Source organism: Lagenorhynchus albirostris, chromosome 1 (genome assembly GCF_949774975.1).
Source record: "Lagenorhynchus albirostris chromosome 1, mLagAlb1.1, whole genome shotgun sequence".
NCBI classification, from domain to species: Eukaryota; Metazoa; Chordata; class Mammalia; order Artiodactyla; family Delphinidae; genus Lagenorhynchus; species Lagenorhynchus albirostris.
Window position 1 is genome coordinate 15149865 of NC_083095.1, and position 21643 is coordinate 15171507.

At 36.9% G+C, this 21643-nt stretch overlaps 1 protein-coding gene across 4 annotated transcripts in view; it reads left to right on the forward strand.

The window, feature by feature from the left end:
• EML5 (EMAP like 5) overlaps positions 1-21643 on the forward strand; it is a 164196-nt gene that overhangs the window by 46215 nt on the left and 96338 nt on the right. For all 4 annotated transcript variants that reach the window (XM_060122842.1, XM_060122761.1, XM_060122683.1 and 1 more), the window contains exons 7-8: positions 1282-1483; positions 19734-19871. In XM_060122842.1, coding sequence (XP_059978825.1) covers positions 1282-1483; positions 19734-19871 — 340 coding nt within the window. The remainder of the gene's footprint in view (positions 1-1281; positions 1484-19733; positions 19872-21643) is intronic.

The window sequence follows — 21643 nt, forward strand, 5'->3', positions numbered from 1 at the left end:
TCTCATTACTAGGCAAATTCTAAATATACCAAGGTTGTTGGTTTCTTTCAGTAAACTTAAAAGTATGTTTTGTAAAATAAATAAGACTTATATTTGCCCCTTCATACTATATACATTTTAATTAAAATCCTTCTGCTGAAGAGGAGAAATTTTGCCTGAAGACCATCTATGTTTAGTGTTATGACAGAGGTTCTTTTCATGTCTAATGCCTGTTATAATGGAACCTACAGAGAGATGTGATAGGTACTTACTTTGGTAACCTTAAATTTTGAAAATATTTTACTATTAGAACGCTAAATGTAACTGTTTAGCAAATAAACTGTTGAAAATAGTGTGTTGAGAGCTAGGGGAACTTTTGTTTAGGATTATTTAATTTCATACATATGTGTTTTTCCTTCATCCAAATTTGTCAGCGATCAGGAGATAATTTTTTCTTTGGGAGGGTTTTTAAAAATTGATGTAATAAAACAGAATCTTTCACTATAAAAGTAAACGTATTATACACTAGTGTGGAATTATAAGAGAGGACTGGAAGTATTAGATGTGTGACCTTGAGCTGCATACCTCATCTGTAAAATGAGAATAAGAGTAGCTATTTCAGAGAATTAAATGGGCTAATATATGTAAAATATTTAGAAGTGTCTGGCACATAACAATCATCCAGTGTTAACTGTTATACCGTTTTCATTAGTTTTGCTGAGCATTATTGTACTTTAAAGTTTACAAAATAATTTGACACTTTTTCTTATTTGATTCTTACATTGTAAGTTACACAGGAGCTTAATGTTGACCATACTATATAGATGAGAAAACTGAGGAAGACACTAGCTTTCCTGAGGTTACAAAAGGGATTGTATATAGAAAAAGTAGAAGTCTCTCTTCTTAATGATTTTATGAGCACCTTGAAGAAATGAAATATAAACACGAGAAAAGTCAGATTATTATGAGAGAAATAATACAGTTCTTTAATTCTGAATAATTACTCTGTGGATGATGCACACTGTTGTTATAAGCCTTTGGCTGAGGAAGTGATCAGACTATGACTGATGTTGTCCAGTAAGGAAGAAGAGTGTATTCCCTGAAGGATGGGTAGAAATTAAGTATATAAAAATAGAAATAGTCCACATAGAAAACAGTACAGATAAATGAAGAAAATGTGTGGATCCAAGACTTTCAGATTCCTTTTATCTTATATCTAAGGTATAAAAAGTAACAGTGGTTTAGGCAGATTGGCATTCTGTTATTACAGTACTGATCTTAAATACAATTCAATTTGACTAGGTTTGTCTGTAAGGAGTGTTTGTTGGCGAGGTGACCACATTCTAGTTGGAACACAGGACAGCGAAATTTTTGAAATTGTGGTGCATGAAAGAAACAAACCTTTCCTAATTATGCAAGGGCATTGTGAAGGTGAACTTTGGGCACTTGCCGTCCATCCTACTAAACCTTTGGCCGTGACTGGAAGTGATGATCGTTCAGTCAGGTAAGCAATTCATAAAGTAATTGCATAGGCTGGAATTTGAATTTGTCCTTAGGGAAACATAAGAAAAACTTAAAAAAAAAACCCTTAGTTTAAAATTTTATCTGCTTATGGTGTAACAAATGAACATAATAGGTGCTTAAAATTGATAGAATTAACAACTATTTATAAGATTTGGGGCTTTCTCTTAAAAACCTAAGTTGGAGTTTGTTCCATATCAAAATGTACAGGATTACCTTTTTAACAGCTATATAATATTCCACTGTGTATTGTAATTTATTCAATTAATCTATCATTGATGGGAGTTTAGGTTCTTCCAGTTTTGTGCTTCTAAATACACTGCTTGCAGCAAATGTCTTTATACCTTTGCCATTTTTTACATGTGTAAATATGAATATTTCTATGGTAAATTCTTCACAGTGTTCAAAAGACATATGCATTTAAAATTTTGGTAGATAATGCCTTGCACAGTGGCAATAACAATTTACATACCTTACAGCAATGTGTGACAGTGCCTGTTTTCCCACACCCTTGCCAACACTAATTATTACCCCAAAAGGTGAAAAATGATATCTTGTTATGTTTTGAAAACATGCTTTTCTCTCATGCTGAGGGGTCTTGAGTATGTTTTCATACGTTTGGAGGACAGTTGTATTTCCTTTTCTTTGACCTGTCTGTTCAAGCTCTTTGCGTATTTTCCATTAGTACATTGGTCTTTTTCTAATTATTTTAATATAGGCTCTAATACCTGTCTACATATGAAAGCAGCAATTAGCCTTTTGTCTATGAGTGGTTTTTAAAGTGTGATTCCTGGACCAGCAGCATCAGCATTACAGGGGAACTTGTAAGAAATGCAAATTATCATGCATTATACAGGACCTTGTATCAGAAATCCACCAATTTGGGGTTTTCCAGGTAGCTCTGATACACACTAAAGTTTGGGAACTACTGGTCAGTGATGTGAGTTGAGATATTTTTTCCACTTTGATGTCTTTGTTACTTGCTTTTTTACTATGTTTAGGTTTTTTGCTATGAAGAAGTTTTTGTTGTTGTTTTGTTTTATGCAGCTGAATTTATCAGCATTTTCTTTTATGACTTCTGAGTTTTCTAGCATAGAGAAATCCTCCCTAAAGTTAACAAGTTTTCCAATATATTTTTCTAGTACATTAGTGGGTTTATTTTTTATGTTTAACTCCTAATCTGTGTAAAGTTTACTTTAGTATAAGAAGTGAGGTGGGGATGCAACCTAATTCTTTCTAGATAACTACTGATATTTTAAATGGTATGTTAATCAATCATGCCATTTACTCTCTCTGTGTTACTTAGTTTTATGTAGGTGGGAGACGCCATAGCTCTGGGTTCACATAGAAACTCTCTGTGGGACTACACTTCACCCACATGGTTTGCTAGGATCTATTGTTTAGTTTCTTGCATTTTAGGAGGACTGCTGTCATTAGCTGCCACATAACTATGAAAAAAGGACAACTGGTGCTTTAAAAAGTAACTGTGTTACCTGTAAACTGGGTTCACCTCTTGGTGGGTGTCGAACCAAAAGACACAATCAAGCCAAAGATTGGGAGAAGGATTTATATTACTTGAAGAAAGTAAGGAGAACACCAGGGACCTTTCCCAAACTAGTGTCTCCCCGAATAGCAAAATTGGGGAAGTTTTAAGATAAGGGCATATATTCATGAAGGGGCTTGGGCAGAAGAGAATTCAGCATAGAATTAGGGCAAAAGTCAACAGAGTCCAAGCTTTAGTTGATTGAAATCACAAGGGTCAGAAAAGGTCAAAATCATCATCCATTAGGTTCCAGTTGATCTGGTAGTTGAGCACTTCTGGCTAATCTTTACCACTGAAACAGAACTGGGAGATTTTACAATTGATTTATTATCTTTGCTATTGATAACAGTCATTTGATTCTGCATTCTTTTGTTTCCTTAAGGTCATTAATTACTGAGACCTGTACAAGGACAAGCAGTGTGGCCAGGCTTAGATCACAAAATGACCTAGGCCAAAAATGACCTGTCAAGGCCGTGCCTGGTTCTCTTTCTCTGGAGACTCACTATTCTATCTGCTTGCAGTTGCTCAGATTTCTGTTTCTATTACTGGTGGGCAAGTTATTCAGAAAGAACTCTTCCTTTGAAAACAACTAAAAATGCTGGTTAAAATGTAAATCACCTTTAAACTGTTCTTTGAACAGTTTAAAGGAACTATCAGACAAGTTGCGAAAAAAAAAAGGGAATTTAGGAGCAGTTGTGGGCCAAAGCCACTTTTGCACTGAGGGTATTTTTCTTCCCTTGATTAAACTTGGGCTGTTTATGGCTTTCTACTGGGGCATAGGGGCAGAAGTCAAGACCAGGGCTTGCCCAAGGGGAGTAGTCCAAAACACCATGCTAGAACTATAGATTAGGCTATGAAAAAATATCCCTTGCAGATTTATGTGGGGATGGAGATCTTACTTCTTGTTTCAAGTTTTGATAGCACAGGAAGTAAATAAAGCAGCTTGATGTTATTATTCAAACAACATTAATAGTTCCAGTAACTTTACCACAGTGTTGCTTAAAAAACAAAATTCAGCTGAGTAAATTTGAAGACCTAAATGGCTTTATTAAATGATTCATGAATTGGGCAGCATCCCATCTAGAAAGTAGAAAAGTGCTCTGAGGAGCTGTACAAAATGGAAGGTTTTTGAAGGCAGAAAAAGAGTGGGACAAGAAAGTCAAAAACAAAAGAAAGGATTATTTCAGGCAAGGTCACCTTCCTTTGAGGGAGGCGGGGGTTGGGGGTGGTGGTGGGGGGGTGGGGGTGATCAATCTATCATGCACATTACCTCATTACTGTTGATAGGAAATTCCAGACTGATTGGTTTAAAATTCCACTCCTGGGAGAAGCTGAAACTGCAGTTAGGTTAGTTATTAAGTTTTGGTTTGTTGATGTGAGGCTTAGCACAAGTGACTCCATTTTGGGCCTGTTGTTTCTTTTCTTTTCTCCCTCCCTCCCTTCCTCCCTTCCTTCCTTCCAACGGTTTCAAATAAGTTCTGCTTTTGCCTTATAATTTTAGGTTGAATTTATTAAGAAACAGTATCAAATGTGTAGCAAAAGCTAATTTCTAAAGCCATTCAGTGTTTAATAATGGTAGTTGAGGGAGTTCCCTGGCAATCCAGTGGTTAAGACTATGTGCTCCTGATGCAGGGGGCACAGGTTTGATCCCTGGTCAGGGAAGTAAGATCCCACATGCCATGCAGCACAGCCAAAATAATAATAATAATAATAATAATAATAATGGTAGTTGAGGGCAATTTTGATTTAGAAAAATTTCAGTCTCGGCTCTGAGATCAAAATATCATAATAAAACTTTACCATTGCTAAGCCATTAACCTGCCGTGTGGGCAAGTCAGGATTTTTAGCTACTGTTCCTGATAAAAACTCAGAAATAGTAATGGTTAAATCCACTGGAGAAGGTGAAGTTCACCATTAACACTATTGGTTCTAAAACACATGATTCAAGTGTGTGTGTGTGTGTGTGTGTGTGTGTGTGTGTGCACGCGCAAAATACTTGCAAAAGAATAATACAGTGAATACTCATAGGCTTTAAACAACTTACATTTTTAAGTAAAATTGTAAATTTGTCCAAGCCATTTTTCCCCATACATATTTTTATACCCCAATGTGGTATAAAAATACATTGTATTGGATTATTGCTTTCTCAGTAATGTCTTTGAAAATATTCTAGCCTGTAGTTGTTTCATGCAAACTATTCGTAGAAGCTAATTCTTTATCACTTTAAACTTGCCATTGACTCCTCAAATAAACAACTGAGTTGTATTAGTAACATCTGTTGACTTATCAAGACTCAAAAAAAACCACTCAGAAGTATTTGCCTTGTTTTAAATTAACTGTTGGTGTTATTCCCAACACATTCAACTCTTTAAGCAACTGTTCTTGCCAAAAGGCTAATTGTCTTAAACAAGTTTTTTTTTTGGACACATTTCTTCAGCTACTGCAATCTAAAATGATTTAGTTAATCCATTACCAATAGACAGTTTCTTTGCTTCTCTAACAAATGAGCCACTCAGAAACTTACTTTTGTAAGTAAAACCTCATTCTGCTATAATTTTAAATTTCTGATTTTTCTGACCATTGCTTTCCTGTGAGTTGAAAATATTGTGATGAGTGCTTAGTCTGGTAATGTTAATGTATCTTTGTATTCTGTCATTGCATCATAAACATAATGCATTACCATCTAATTCAATAGCGGTGTAATCCACACTCCACTGTGCCTTAAAAACACAACATTTGAAGTTCACTTTTCTCTTTTTTTTCTCTTGTTTTGACATGATGGGTTTCTGCTGGAAATAAAAAATAATAAAATGCCATGATGTGACAATACACATAGGACTCAGAATTCTATCAGGTTATAATTGTGTCACTGCAATTTGTAGTGCACCAAAGTAGTGCAAGGTGATCTGTGTCACATACCATCTACTGTCTGTTTTGCAAGCACTCAGGTCCACCTCTGTAGTATGAAAGGAGCCATAGACAATATGAACACAAACCAGTGTGGCTGTGTTCCCATAAAAATTGATCTATGGACACTGAAATTTGAATTTCATATAATTTTCTCATGTCTCAAAATGTCATTCTTTGAAAAATGTTTTCAACCGTTTAAAAATGTAAAAGCAAGGAGGGGGATCAAGATGGCAGAGTAGGAAGACATGGAGCTCACCTTCCCCCACAAACACGTCAAAAATACATCTACATGTGGAGTAATTCTCATGGAGAACTAACTGGAAACTGACAGAACTCCCATACAACCAAAGCTGCAAGAAATATTTTCCTATAACTGGGTAGGGTGGAAAAAAAAGATATCAGGTCAGGACCTGCACCCCTGGGAAGGATCTGAAAGGAGAAGGTCTGCATGGAAGGACCCTTGCCCTGGAGAGCAAGCAGGTTGAGCTACAATCTGGGCATCCCAGTCCTAAGATACTGCGCAGAGGAGACAAGCCCCCTTACCTTCTGAGAGAACCACTGGGACAGACAGAAGGGCTAGAGCAGCCTAGACTCTACTTGCAAGGAGCGTGCACATGCTGACTTGCCAATAGTCAGGGTGGAGAGAGCCCTGCACTGGTGTCTGCCACCTCACCATACTCCCCAGTCTGAATGGGGCAAACACCCTGGCCCCGCTTGCTCCATACCACAGCCTGGCATGAGATCTGGGCCAACCAGGCTCTGGGAAAAGACGCAGAGACAGACTGTGGGCCTGGGGTGGCGGTGACCCTTGTCAGCACACACAGGAGCATGCAGCAATTGGTCTCCCAGTGAGAGTGCCCTGTTCCCACTCACTGCACACTGCAGATTAGCGTTAGATCTGGGGCAGACAAGTCCTGGGAGAAGACTGCCACAGAGGCAGCCCATATCTCTGGCAGCAGTGCAGCCTCAATTCCTGCAGCCACAGTACCCTGACCCCCAGCCTACTCCACACTATAGCCTTGTGCTAGATCTGGGATGAACACAACAGAGGAAGGGATGCAACCTCAGCCTGCTTCTAAGTGGAGCCGCAGATGCCTACACAGGCGGCATGTAGGTCCTCTGTGAGTGCACAGGCCTCATTCGCTTCAGCACTCACTTCCTTTGGGGCAGGGCACACACTCAGGGGCAACAGAGCCTGGTCAAGCCCGACCCTCAGGGCTTCTACTCCGACAACTGAGGAGCAGACCCTGTCCCTGACAGGGTGGCAATAGCCATGGAGCAGAGAGGGAGTCCTGCCTTATGCCCTGAACAGGCTTTAGATCCTCCAACACCAACTGCCACCCCCCTCCCCCCCACCCCCACCCCCTCCCGATCAAGAGGATAATGGCCAGCATACCCTGAGGAAAGATGTGGCTGGCATTCACACCAAAACCAGCCCTTGCACCAAAGGCATTGGACACACATAGTCTGCACAGGGACACTCCCACATAAAAACATCCCTATAAGATTGTAGTCAATAACATTCTCTCCTAAATTCATAGAGACAGAGAAAGTTAAGTAAAATGGAAAGGCAGACGAACTACTCCCAACTGAAAGAACAAGAGCAATTCCCTGAAAGAACAAATAATGAAAGAGAGCTCACCAGTCTACCAGACCTCAAGTTCAAAAAGGTGATAATAAAAATGCTAACTGAATTAAGAAGGATTATTGATAGGAAAGCAGATCACTGTAACAAGGAACTAGAAACCGTAAAGATAAACCAGTCAAAAATAGACAATTCAAAAAAAAAAAAAAAAGGACATCTCAATTGCTGAGGTAAAAACCAATTTAGAAGCAACAAATAGCCAACTAAATGACACAGAAGAATGAATAAGTGATCTGGAAGATAGAATAATGGACATCACCCAATCAGAACAGCAGAGAGAAAGACAAATGAAAAGAAAAAAGCAATATATGAGACCTATGGGATAATATAAAATGTGCCAACCTATGCATAATAGGAGTTCCAGAAGGAGAAATGGGAGAGAAGGGGATCGAAAATGTATTTAAAGAAATTATAGCTGAAAACTTCCCAAACCTAAAGAAGGAAACATACACAGGTACAGGAAGCACAGAGGGTCCCAAACAAGATGAACCCAAACAGACCCACATGTAGACATATCATAATTAAAATGGTAAAAGTTAAAGAGAGGGTTCTAAATACAGCAAGAGAAAAACAAAGAGTCCATTACAAGGGAACTTCCATAAAGATAACGCTGATTTCTCTGCAGAAACTTTGCAGGCCAGAGTGGAATAACATGATATATTCAAAGTCCTGAGGGAAAAACCTGCAACCTAGGATACTCTACCCAGCAAGATTATCATTTAGAATAGAAGGAGGGATAAAGAATTTCTCAGACAAGCAAAAATTAGAAGATTTCAGCAATACTACACCTATCCTGAAAGAAATATTGAAGGAGCTTCTCTAAATAGAAAAGAAGCAAGAATCTATAGGAAAGGGAAAAATCACAATAGGAAAGGCAATATATAGTAAGGATTGAAGGTCACTTAAATGAGCAAGATGTAGATGAAAAAACAGTAAAAAAAAAAATTGTATAAGTGATTATGATTATAATAAACAGTAAAATAAAAGGATGAAAATGTAAAATAGAACATCAAAATTATGAAATGTGGGGGAGGGGAATATAAAATGTAGATCTTGTGTAATGTGTTTGAACTTGAATGACTGTCAGTTTAAAGCAAGTAGATATAGTTATAAGTCAACACACTAGAACACTGTGGTAACTGCAAATCAAAAACACGTAATAGGGGGACTTCGCTGGCAGTCCAGTGGTTAAGACTTCACCTTCCAATGCAGGGGGCCCGGTTTCAATCCCTGGTCAGGGAACTAGATCCCACATGCATGCCACAACTAAGAGTTCACATTGCCACAGCTAAGGAGGCTGCATGCCACAACTAAGGAGCTGTCAAGCCACAACTAGGGAGCCCATGTGCCACAACTAAGGAGCCAGCAAGCCGCAACTAAGGAGCCCACCTGCTGCAACTAAGTAGCCCACGTGCTGCAACTAAGGACCAGGCAGGCTGCAACTAAGGAGCCTGCCTGCTGAAACTAAGAACCGGTGCAACCAAATAAATAAATAAATAGAAAGATAAAGAAGGGCATTGTATAGTGATAAAGGAATCCGTACAAGAGGAGAATATTATACTCATTAACATACATGCTCCCAATATAGGAGCACCTACATATATAAAACAAATACAGACATAAAGGGAGAAATTGACAATAACACAATAATAGTAGGAGACTTTAACACTCCACTGACATCAATGGACAGATCATCCAGACAGAAAATTAATAAGGCAACAGAGGTCCTAAATGATGTAGTAGATTAGTTGGACTTAATTAATATCTACAGGACACTACATCCAAAAAAGAGTACACTTTCTTTCCAGTTGTGCATGGAATGTTCTTTAGGATGGACCACACATTAGGTCAGAAAACAAGCCTCAGTAAATTTAAGAGAATAGAAATTATTTCAAGCATTTTTTCTGACCCCAACAGTATGAAACTAGAAATCAACCACAGAATGAAAAACAGGAAAAGAACAACCACTTGGATACTAAACAACATGCTACTAAAAATCCAATGCGTCAATAATGAAATCAAAGAAGAAATCATAAAATACTTAGAGACAAACAAAAATGAAAACACAACTTTACAGAATCTATGGATGCAGCAAAAACAGTTCTAGGAGGGAAGTTCATAGTGATACAGGCCTTATTCAAGAAACAGGAAAAATCTCAAACAACCTAACCTACCAACTAAAAGAATTGGAAAAAGAACAAACAAAACCCAATGTCAGCAGAAGGAAGGAAATAATAAAGATCAGAGAGGAAATAAATAGAGATCAAAAAACCAATAGATCAATAAAACCAAGAGCTGGTATTTTGAAAAGATGAACAAAATTGACAGACCTCCAGGCAGACTCACCAAGAAGAAAAGAGGATCCAACTAAACAAATAAGAAATGAAAGAGGAGAAATAACAACTGATACCACAGAAATACTAGAAAATGATAAGAGCATACTATGAACAGTTACATGCCAACAAATTGGACAACCTAGAAGTAATGGACAAGTTTCTAGAAGCATAACTGCTATAGCTGAATCAAGAAGAAACACATAATTTGAACATACCAATCACTAGAAGTGAGATAGAATCTGTAGTAAAAACAAAAACAAAAAAACAGCCTCCCTGCAAACCAAAGTCTAGGACCAGATGGCTTCACTGGGGAATTCTACCAAACATACAAAGAATTTATACCTGTCCTTCTCAAATTATTCCAAAAAATTGAAGAGAAGGGAACATTCCCAAATTAATTCTGTGGGGCAACCATCACCCAGATACCAAAACCAGACAGAGACACTACAGAAAAAAAATTACCAGTCGATAATCTTTGATAAATACAGATGCAAAAATCCTCAACAAAATATTAGCAAACCGAATCCAGCAATACATTAAGGGGATCATACACCATGATCAAATTGGATTCATTCCAGGGTCACAAGGATAGTTCAGCATACTCAAATTAATCATTGTGATGCACTATATTAACAAAAGAAAAGACAAAAACCACGTGATCAACTCAACAGATGCAGAAAAAGCATGTAAAAAAATTCAGTATCCATTCATGATAAAAACTCTTACCAAAGTGGGTATAGAGGGAACATATCTCAACATAATAAAAGCTGCTTATGACAAGCCTACAGCCAATGTAATACTCAACAGTGAAAAGCTAAATGCTTTCCCACTAAATTCAAAAACAAGACAAGGATGCCCAATCTCACCACTTCTATTCAACATAGTATTGGAAGTCCTAGCCACAGAAATCAGACAAGAAAAAGAAATGAGGTATCCAAATTATAAAGGAAGAGATAAAACTGTAACTATTTGGAAATGACATGATACTCTACATAGAGAACCCTGAAGTCTTCACACAAAAACTATTAGAACTAATAAATGAATTTATCATGGTAGCAGGATACAAGATTAATATACAGAAATCTGTTGCATTTCTTTATACTAATAATGAAATATCAGAAAGAATTTTTTTTAAATTCCATTTAAAATCACATCAAAGAAAAAATAACTAGGAATAAGCTTAACGGAGGAGGTGAAAGACCTATGCACTGAAAACTACAAAATATTGAAAAAGGAAATTGAAGATGATTCAAAGAAATGGAAAAATATACCATGCTTTTGGATTGGAAAAATGAATATTGTTAAAAATGTCCATACGACCCAAAGCAATCTACAGATTAAATGCAATCCCTATCAAAATACCTATGACATTTTTCACAGAACTAGAACAACTAATCCTAAAATGTATATGGAACCACAAAAGATCCAGAATTGCCAAAGAAATCCTGAGAAAAAAAGAACAAAGCTGGAGGTATAATTCTTTCAGACTTCAGACTATACTACAAAGCTGCAGTAATCAAAACAGCATGCAATTGACACAAAAACAGACATACAGATCAATGGAATCGAATAGAGAACCCAGGAATAAACTATGCACCTGTGGTTGATCTACAACAAAGGAGACAAGAATATACAATGGAGGAAAGATAATCTCTTCAACAGGTGATGTTAGGAAAGCTGGACAGCTGCATGTAAATTAATAAAATTAGAACATTCCCTGACAACATATACAAAAATAAATTCAAAATGGTTTAAAAACCTAAGTGTAAGACACGATACCATAAAACTCCTAGAAGAGAACATAGGCATAACATTCTCTGACATAAATCAGAGAATTTTCTCTGTTTTCTACTGAGCCCACGGGCCGCAACTACTGAAGCCTGAGCACCTAGAGCCTGTGCTCCACAACAAGAGAAGCCACTGTGATGAGAAGCCCTTGCACCACAACGAAGAGCAGCCCCCGCTCACTGCAACTAGAGAAAGCCCGTGTGCAGCAACAAAGACCCAATGCAGCCAAAAATAAATAAATAAATTTATTTTGATAAATTTAATAAATAAATAATAAAATAAACAACTAAAATAAAATTATTTATTAATAAATAAATTTATTTATTTATTTAAAAAAAAGAAAGAAGCTTACGGTCACCAAAGCAGGTCGGGGGACAAATTAGGAGTATGGTATTACCACATACAAACCACTCTACATAAAATAAACAATAAGAATTTACTCTATAACACAGGGAATTATATTCAATATCTTATAATAACCTATAATGGAATATAATCTGCAAAAAAATAATAACTGAATCACTATGCTGTATACCTGAAACTAACACAATATTGTAAATCAACTATACTTCAATTAAAAAAATGCAAAACCATTCTTAGCTTGTAGACTATACAAAGACAGGCAGTGGGCCCAGTGTGGCCCACAATCTGTGGGCATAGAAAGTCATCAGGAAGTATCATGTTTAATGTTGAAACACTGAAAGTTTTCCTTTAAAATGAGGAAGAAGAAAATGGTGCCCACTTTCACCATTATATTTTTCATTATTTTATTCTTCACCGTTATATTCAGCTACAGACTAGAAGTGTTTGTCAGCACAGTGAGCCTAAATATATATATATGTGTGTATATATATGTATATGCATATGTGTGTATATGTGTATATATTTTCAATAGATGTATATATATATATAGAGAGAGAGAGAGAGATTTTTGAATAGAAAGGAAGAAACAACTGTCATTTGCAGGTGTTATAATTGTATATGTAGAGAATTAAAAGGAAAATACAGAGAAATTGTTGGAATTAAAAAGAGAATTTAGCAAAATTCCTAGATATAGAAACAATATACAAAATCATAGAAAACAGCAAAAAAACCCAGAATTTTTAAAAATAAGATACTGCTATAAAATGTTTAAAAATATACTTAGTTTTGCTGATCTTTTCCTAACCTTTGAGAGTAGATGCTCGTTCATTAAGTTGTAGCCTTTATTTTGATAATATCTGCATTTAAATTTCTCCCTAAGTACTATTTCAGCTATATCCCACAAGTTTTGATATGAAATACTTCTGTTGTAATTTACTTCTAAAATGTTACTAGTTTTCATTAGAATTTTGGTCTTTGTCCTTTATGTTATTTGGAAGTGTAATACTTAACTTTCAAACAATGGGCATTTTTTACTTCTTGTTACAGTTTTCTAACATTAGGGTCTGGAAAAGACTAAATTTGCATAATCTGAAGTGTTATTCTTAAAAGACTAAATATGGTATATACCATACACCACTATACTATATATGTATCTCGCCTTTAACCAGGGTAGAAATCATCCACCTAAAATGAATGATTGGAAAAAATTAATGTTATTACATCGTCTTAAAAATAAAAGATTCTGGTATTCTGCCCACCGCTCCCACAGTAGGAGCTGGTTCCGAGGACTCGCCTTTAGAGAGTAATGTGATGTTGAGACCACCTGGACCGGAGACTCTGCTTCATTATCTTCAAGGCAAGAAGAGGCAGCATGACAGTGGCCCTGTTGGTAGAGGACTTGATTTGGCACCCGAGTCTACTTCTTACACCCTGTGTACCTGGGGCAAGTTTTCTGGTTGCTCTCAACTTCAGTTTCCTCATCTGGCTAATTGGGAGTACAGGGCCCCAGCTCATCCTCCCACAGCCCCCAGTGAGGAAGGCAGAAGAATATTCCTAGAGCTGGGGAGAGAGCAACGTTCTGCAGAGCCAGACAGCTCAGAAACAGTCAAACTTTTCTCTAGGCCAAAAGGTCAGAATCAGAAAAGTCTGAATGAAAAATTCTGGACCAGAAATTTTGAGGTGCAGGCCCAGCAACCTGTGTTTTCACAAGCCCTCCAAGTGGTTCTGATGCCCTAAAAATTGAGAGTCACTGATCCAATCCATTTTGTTGCTTTGCTCCATATTCGGCTGAGTCCAAAATAGCCGTATGGCTGACAAGGTCTTGGTGCTCTGGCTGGCTGTCAGACCTGAGCTTCAGAGGTGGGAGAGCCGAGTTCAGGACATTGGACCACCAGAGACCTCCTGGCCCCATGTAATATCATTTGGCAAGAGCTCTCCCAGAGATCTCCGTCTCAACGATAAGACCCAGCTCCACCCAACAACCAGCAAGCTACAGTGCTGGACACCCCATGCCAAACAACTGGCAAGACAGGAACACAACCCCACCCATTAGCAGGGAGGCTGCCTAAAATTATAAGTTCATAGACACCCCAAAACACACTGCCGGACACAGCCCTGCACACCAGAGAGACAAGATCCAGCCTCATCCATCAGAACACAGGCACCAGTCCACTTCACCAGGAAGCCTACACAAGCCACTGAACCATCCTCATCCATTGGGGGCAGACATCAAAAACAATGGGAACTACAAACCCGCAGCCTGCAAAAATGAGACCCCAAACACAGTAAGTTAAGCAAAATGAGAAGACAGAGAAATATACAGCAGATAAAGGAGCAAGGTAGAAACCCACCAGAACAAACAACTGAAGAGAAAATAGGCAGTCTACCTGAAAAAGAAATCAGAGTAATGATAGTAAAGATGATCCAAAATCTTGGAAATAGAATGGAGAAAATACAGGAAATGTTTAACAAGGACCTAGAAAAACTAAAGAGCAAACAAACAATGATGAACAAAACAATAAATGAAATTAAAAATTCTCTAGAAGGAATCAATAGCAGAATAACTGAGGCAGAAGAACGGGTAAGTGACCTAAAAGATAAAATAGTGGAAATAACTACTGCAGAGCAGAATTAAGAAAAAAGAATGAAAAGAAATGAGGACAGTCTCAGAGACCTCTGGGACAACATTAAATGCAACAACATTCGAATTATAGGGGGTCCCAGAAGAAAAGAAAAAGAAAGGGACTGAGAAAATATTTGAAGAGATTATAGTTGAAAACTTCCCTAATATGGGAAAGGAAATGGTCAATCAAGTCCAATAGGTGCAGTGAGTCCCATACAGGATAAACCCAGGGAGAAACATGCACCTCAATACATAAGACAAGAAACATATTAATCAAATTATCAAAAATTAAATACAAAGAAAAATTAAAAACAGCAAGGGAAAATCAACAATTAACATACAAGAAAATCCCCATAAGGTTAACAACTGATCTTTCAGCAGAAACTCTGAAAGCCAGAAGGGAGTGGCAGGACATATTTAAAGTGATGAAAGGGAAAAACCTACAACCAAGATTACTCTACTCAGCAAGGATCTCATTCAGGTTCAACAGAGAAATTAAAATCTTTACAGACAAGCAAAAGCTAAGAGAATTCAGCACCACAAAACCAGCTCTACAACAAATGCTAAAGGAACTTCTCTAAGTGGGAAACACAAGAGAAGGAAAAGACTTACAATAAAAACCCAGAACAATTAAGAAAATGGTAATAGGAACATACATATCAGTAATTACCTTCAATGAAAATGGATTAAGTGTTCCAACCAAAAGACACAGACTGGCTGAATGGATACAAAAACAAGACCCATATATATGCTGACGACAAGAGACCCACTTCAGACCTAGGGACACATACAGACTGAAAGTGAGGGGATGGAAAAAGATATTCCATGCAAATGGAAATCAAAAGAAAGCTGGAGTAGCAATTCTCATATCAGACAAAATAGACTTTAAAATAAAGACTATTACAAGAGACAAAGAAGGACTCTACATAATGATCAAGGGATCAATCCAAGAAGAAGATAAAACAATTGTAAATATTTACACACCCAACATAGGAGCACCTCAATACATAAGGCAAATGCTAACAGCCATAAAAGGGGAAATCGACAATAACACAATAATAGTAGGGGACTTTAACACCCCACTTTCACCAAAGGACAGATGATCCAAAATGAAAATAAATAAGGAAACACAAGCTTTAAATGATACATTAACCAAGATGGATTTAATTGATATTTATAGGACATTCCATCCCCAAACAGCAGATTACACTCTCCTCTCAAGTGATCATGGAACATTCTCCAGGATAGATCATATCTTGGGTCACAAATCAAGCCTTGGTAAATTTAAGAAAATTGAAATCATATCAAGTATCTTTTCTGACCACAGTGCTATGAGACTAGATATCAATTACAGGAAAAAATCTGTTAAAAAAAAAAAAACATGGAGACTAAACAATACACTACTGAATAACCAAGAGATCACTGAAGAAATCAAAGAGGAAATCAAAAAATACCTAGAAACAAATGACAATGAAAACACGACAACCCAAAACCTGTGGGATGCACCAAAAGCAGTTCTAAGAGGGAAGTTTATAGCAATATAATCCTACCTCATGGAACAAGAAAAATCTCAAATAAACAACCTAACCTTACACCTAAAGCAATTAGAGAAAGAAGAACAAAAAAACCCCAAAGTTAGCAGAAGGACAGAAATCATAAAGATCAGATCAGAAATAAATGAAAAAGAAATGAAGGGAATGACAGCAAAGATCAATAAAACTAAAAGCTGGTTCTTTGAAAAGATAAACAAAATTGGTAAACCATTAGCCAGACTCATCAAGAAAAAAAGGGAGAAGACTCAAATCAGCAGAATTAGAAATGAAAAAAGAGAAGTAACAACTGACACTGCAGAAATACAAAGGATCATGAGAGATTACTATAAGCAACTATATGCCAATAAAATGGGCAACCTGAAGGAAATGGACAAATTCTTAGAAAAGCACAATCTTCTGAGGCTGAATGAGGAAGAAATAGAAAATATAAATAGACCAATCACAAGCACTGAAATTGAAACGGTGATTAAAAATCTTCCAACAAACCAAAGCTCAGGACAAGATGACTTCACAGGAGAATTCTATCAAACATTTAGAGAAGAGCTAACACCTATCCTTCTCAAACTCTTCCAAAATATAGCAGAGGGAGGAACATTCCCAAACTCATTCTATGAGGCCACAATCACCCTGCTACCAAAACCACACAAAGATGGCACAAAAAAAGAAAACTACAGGCCAATATCACTGATGAACATAGATGCAAAACTTCTTAACAAAATACTAGCAAACAGAATCCAGCAGCACATTAAAAGAATCGTACACCATAATCAAGTGGGTTTATCCCGGGAATGCAAGGATTCTTCAGTATAGTAAATCAATCAATGTGATACACCATATTCACAAATTGAAGGAGAAAAACCATATCATCATCTCAGTAGGTGCAGAAAAAGCTCTCAACAAAATTCAACACCCATTTATGATAAAAACTCTCCAGAAAGTACGCATAGAGGGAACTTACCTCAACATAATTAAGGCCATATATGACAGAGCCACAGCCAACATCATTCTCAATGGTGAAAAACTGAAACAATTTTCACTAAGATCAGGAACAAGACAAGGTTGCCCACTCTCACCACTAATATTCAACATGGTTTTGGAAGTTTTAGCCACAGCAGTCAGAGAAGAAAAAGAAATAAAAGGAATCCAAATCGGAAAAGAAGAAGTAAAACTGTCACTGTTTGCAGATGACATGATACTGTACGTAGAGAATCCTAAAGATACTACCAGAAAACTACTAGAGCTGATCAATGAATTTGGTGAAGTAGCAGGATACACAATTAATACACAGAAATTTCTTTCATTCCTATACACTAATGATGAAAATCTGGAAGAGAAATTAAGGAAACACTCCCATTTACCCTTGCAACAGAAAGAATAAAATATCTAGGAATAAACCTACCTAAAGAGACAAGACCTGTATGCCGAAAACTATAAGGTAGTGATGAAAGAAATTAAAGGTGATACAAACAGATGGAGATCCACCATGTTCTTGGATTAGAAGAATCAGTATTGTGAAAATGACTGTACTACCCAAATCAATCTACAGATTCAATGCAATCCCTATCAAACTACCACTGGCATTTTTCACAGATATGAACAAAAATTTCACAGTTTCTGTGGAAACACAGAAGACTCTGAATAGCCAAAGCAATCTTGAGGTAGAAAAACGGAGCAGGAGGAATCAGGCTCCCTGACTTCAGACTATACTACAAAGCCACAGTAATCAAGACAGTATGGTAGTGGCACAAAAACAGAAATATAGATGAATGGAACAGGATAGAAAGCCCAGAGATAAACCCACGCACATATGGTCACCTTATCTTTGATAAAGGAGGCAAGAATACACAATGGCAAATGACAGCCTCTTCAATAAGTGGTGCTGGGACAACTGGACAACTACATGTAAAAGAATGAAATTAGAACACTCCCTAGCACCATACACAAAAATGAACTCAAAATGGATTAAAGACTTAAATGTAAGGCCAGGCACTATAAAACTCTTAGGGGAAAACATAGGCAGGACACTCTATGACATAAATCACAGCAAGATCCTTTTTGGCCCACTTCCTGGAGAAATGGAAATAAAACCAAACATAAACAAATGGGACCTAATGAAACTTAAAAGCTTTTGCACAGCAAAGGAAACCATAAACAAGACGAAAACACCACCCTCAGAATGGGATAAAATATTTGCAAACGAAGCAACTTACAAAGCAGTAATCTCCAAAATATACAAGCAGTTCATGTAGCTAAATCTCAAAAAAACAAAAAGCCCAATCGAAAAATGGGCAGAAGACCTAAATAGACATTTCTCCAAAGCAGATATACAGATTGCCAACAAACACATGAAAGGATGCTCCACATCAGTAATCATTAGAGAAATGCAAATCAAAACTACAATGAGGTATCACCTCACCCCAGTCAGAATGGCCATCATCAAAAAATCTACAAACAGTAAATGCGTGAGAGGGTGTGGAGAAAAGGGAACCCTCTTGCACTGTTGGTGCAAATGTAAATTGATACAGCCACTATGGAGAACAGTATGGAGGTTCCTCAAAAACCTAAAAATAGAACTACCATATGACCCAGTAATCACACTACTGGGCATATACCCTGAGAAAACCATAATTCAAAACCATAATTCAATGTTCATTGCAGCTCTATTTACAATAGCCAGGACATGGAAGCAACCTAAGTGTCCATCGACAGATGAATGGATAAAGGAGATGTGGCATATATATACAATGGAATATTACTCAGCCATAGAAAGAAACGAAATTGAGTTATTTGTAGTGAGGTAGATGGACCTAGAGTCTGTTATACAGAGTGAAGTAAGTCAGAAAGAGAAAAACAAATACCATATGCTAACACATATATATGGAATCTAAAAAAAGAAAATGGTTCTGAAGAACCTAGGGGCAGGACAGGAATAAAGATGCAGACGTAGAAAATGGACTTGAGGACATAGGGAGAGGGAAGGGTAAGCTGGGACGAAGTGAGAGAGTGACATTGACATATATACACTACCAAATGTAAAATAGGTAGTGGGAAGCAGCTGCATAGCACAGGGAAATCAGCTCAGTGCATTGTGACCACCTAGAAGGGTGGGATAGGGAGGGTGGGAGGGAGATGCAAGAGGGAGGGAATATGGGGATATATGTATACAGGTAGCTGATACGCTTTGTTATACAGCAGAAACTAACACAACAATGTAAAGCAATTATGCTCCAATAAAGATGTTAAAGTAAATAAATAAATAAAAGATTCTATTAACTCTTGTCATTTTAAGCATTAAGAGTACTTCTGTTTCGTAGATAAGAATTCCCAGCCACAAGCATACAGTTAAAAATCTAGGTTTATCTTGCCTTCTTAAAATGAAATTATTATTTTAACCAACAGTTTTTTCATAGAGCCTATCATTTTTTAAGCATATGTTAGTTAACTGTTCTTTTATTTTAATTAAATGTTACAGGATATGGAGCCTAGTTGATCATGCACTAATAGCAAGGTGTAATATGGAAGAACCAATTCGTTGTGCAGCTGTAAATGTAGATGGGATCCATCTTGCCCTTGGAATGAAGGATGGCTCATTCACTGTACTTAGAGTAAGGTATGTAATAGGGTAGAAGTAGAAAGAGAGAGTAAATTCTGTTAAGTGAGATAGAGTGCATAGTACTTATTTTTACCCATTTCCTTTAACCCCCTCCCTTCTTATTAACATACATTTTCTCAAATATTAGTTTCATTAAGTATAAAAAATATGTTTTTAAAAATGGCTTTGTCAGAAAATTAAGTTAACTCAAAACCCTTGGTTTGGGGGATTAAGAATGCTTAGTAGATTAATGACTAAAATTTTGAGTTAAATTTGGGTCTTGATTTCCATTTCTTGGTAGTATTGATTTTCAGTAATGATCTTCTGACATAGAAGAGGGAGAATGAGACCTTGAAACTGTTAAAAATGAGTGAATGGTTTTGTTGTCATTTGCAGATTTATGCTTTGAAAAACATGCCTGCATCTCTCCCTTTGTTTGGGTAATTAGAAAAGTTTAAAGAATTTGTTAAAGCAGTTAGCATCTTTTGTTGGATTGTAGATATGTTGGATTATTGCATTCAGTTGAATTCTATACAGCCACTTAAAAATTTGCTGTAGATCCACACGTGTTCACGATAAGTATCTATGAAATTTTCCACATCCAGTTTAATGAATCATAGGGCCATCCACCCAGTTGCCCAATCCAGAAACCATTGATTCATTTCTCTCCTTTGTCTCTCATGTCTAGTTAATCACTAAATTCTGGAGAACCTAATTCCTGAATAGCTCTCAAATTAATCTATTTCCTTCCACTCTCACCACTGTACTCTTTTATAAACTTTTGCCATGTCTTACCTGGATTGGTGGAATAGCATCTCAGCTGGTCTCCTTACCTCCTATTTTGCTTCCTCAAGTCCTTTTTAACACTCTACAGTTATAGTGATGACTTTTAAAACACATTTGTTTGCATCCCTCGTCTTTCTAAAGTATGATAAAAGCATCGCACTGTCCTTAGGATGAAGTTCATAATTCTTAACATAGCATATCCTGCCCATCTCTCTAGCCTATTTCTTTCTACTGCAGTCTCTTTCTTTTAGCATGTATAAAACATCTTTCATTTTTTCAGATACATCATGTTCTCTTGTACTTCTGAGCTGCTATAGATATGACTCTTCTTTCTGGGACAGGTTTCTATAATGAGATATGCTGAGATTTTTCTCTTAATCTAATTTTTTATTGTGATAAAACATACATAATATAAAATTTACCATTTTAAACATTTTTAAGTGTAAAACTCAGTGTCATTAAGTACATTTGGGTTGTTTTACAACCAAGAATTTAAGATGCATGTAAAACACCTGGGAATTTCTGTCAGATAGTTGGTATGCATTAAAAATAGTGATTGTTATTTTTTCGTTTGTACATTTACTTGTCCTTTCAATTATTGTATGCAAGAAACTGGGTGAATAAATTATCTCTAATAAGTCAGTATTTTAGCAACTCAAAAATATTCTTTTTTGGGGGTAAGTGAGGCATGTGTCGCACAGCTTGCGCGATCTCAGTTCCCTGACCAGGGATTGAACTCTGGGCCATGGCAGTGAAAGCCTGGAATCCTAACCAATAGGCCACCAGGGAACTCCCTCAAAAATATTCCTAATCCTTCTTAATTTACCTGGTCACTGTTTCTTCTTGGTTCGCTGTGTATATTCTCTGTATCATAGAGCAGAATTTATAAGTATAGCAGTAGTAAAGTGCCCTCACAGGAGTGGTTATGTTATGATTAGAGGAACATAGCATAGATTAGAAACTAACACACTGATTCTTAAATTGGGGTACAAGGTGATGTGCCA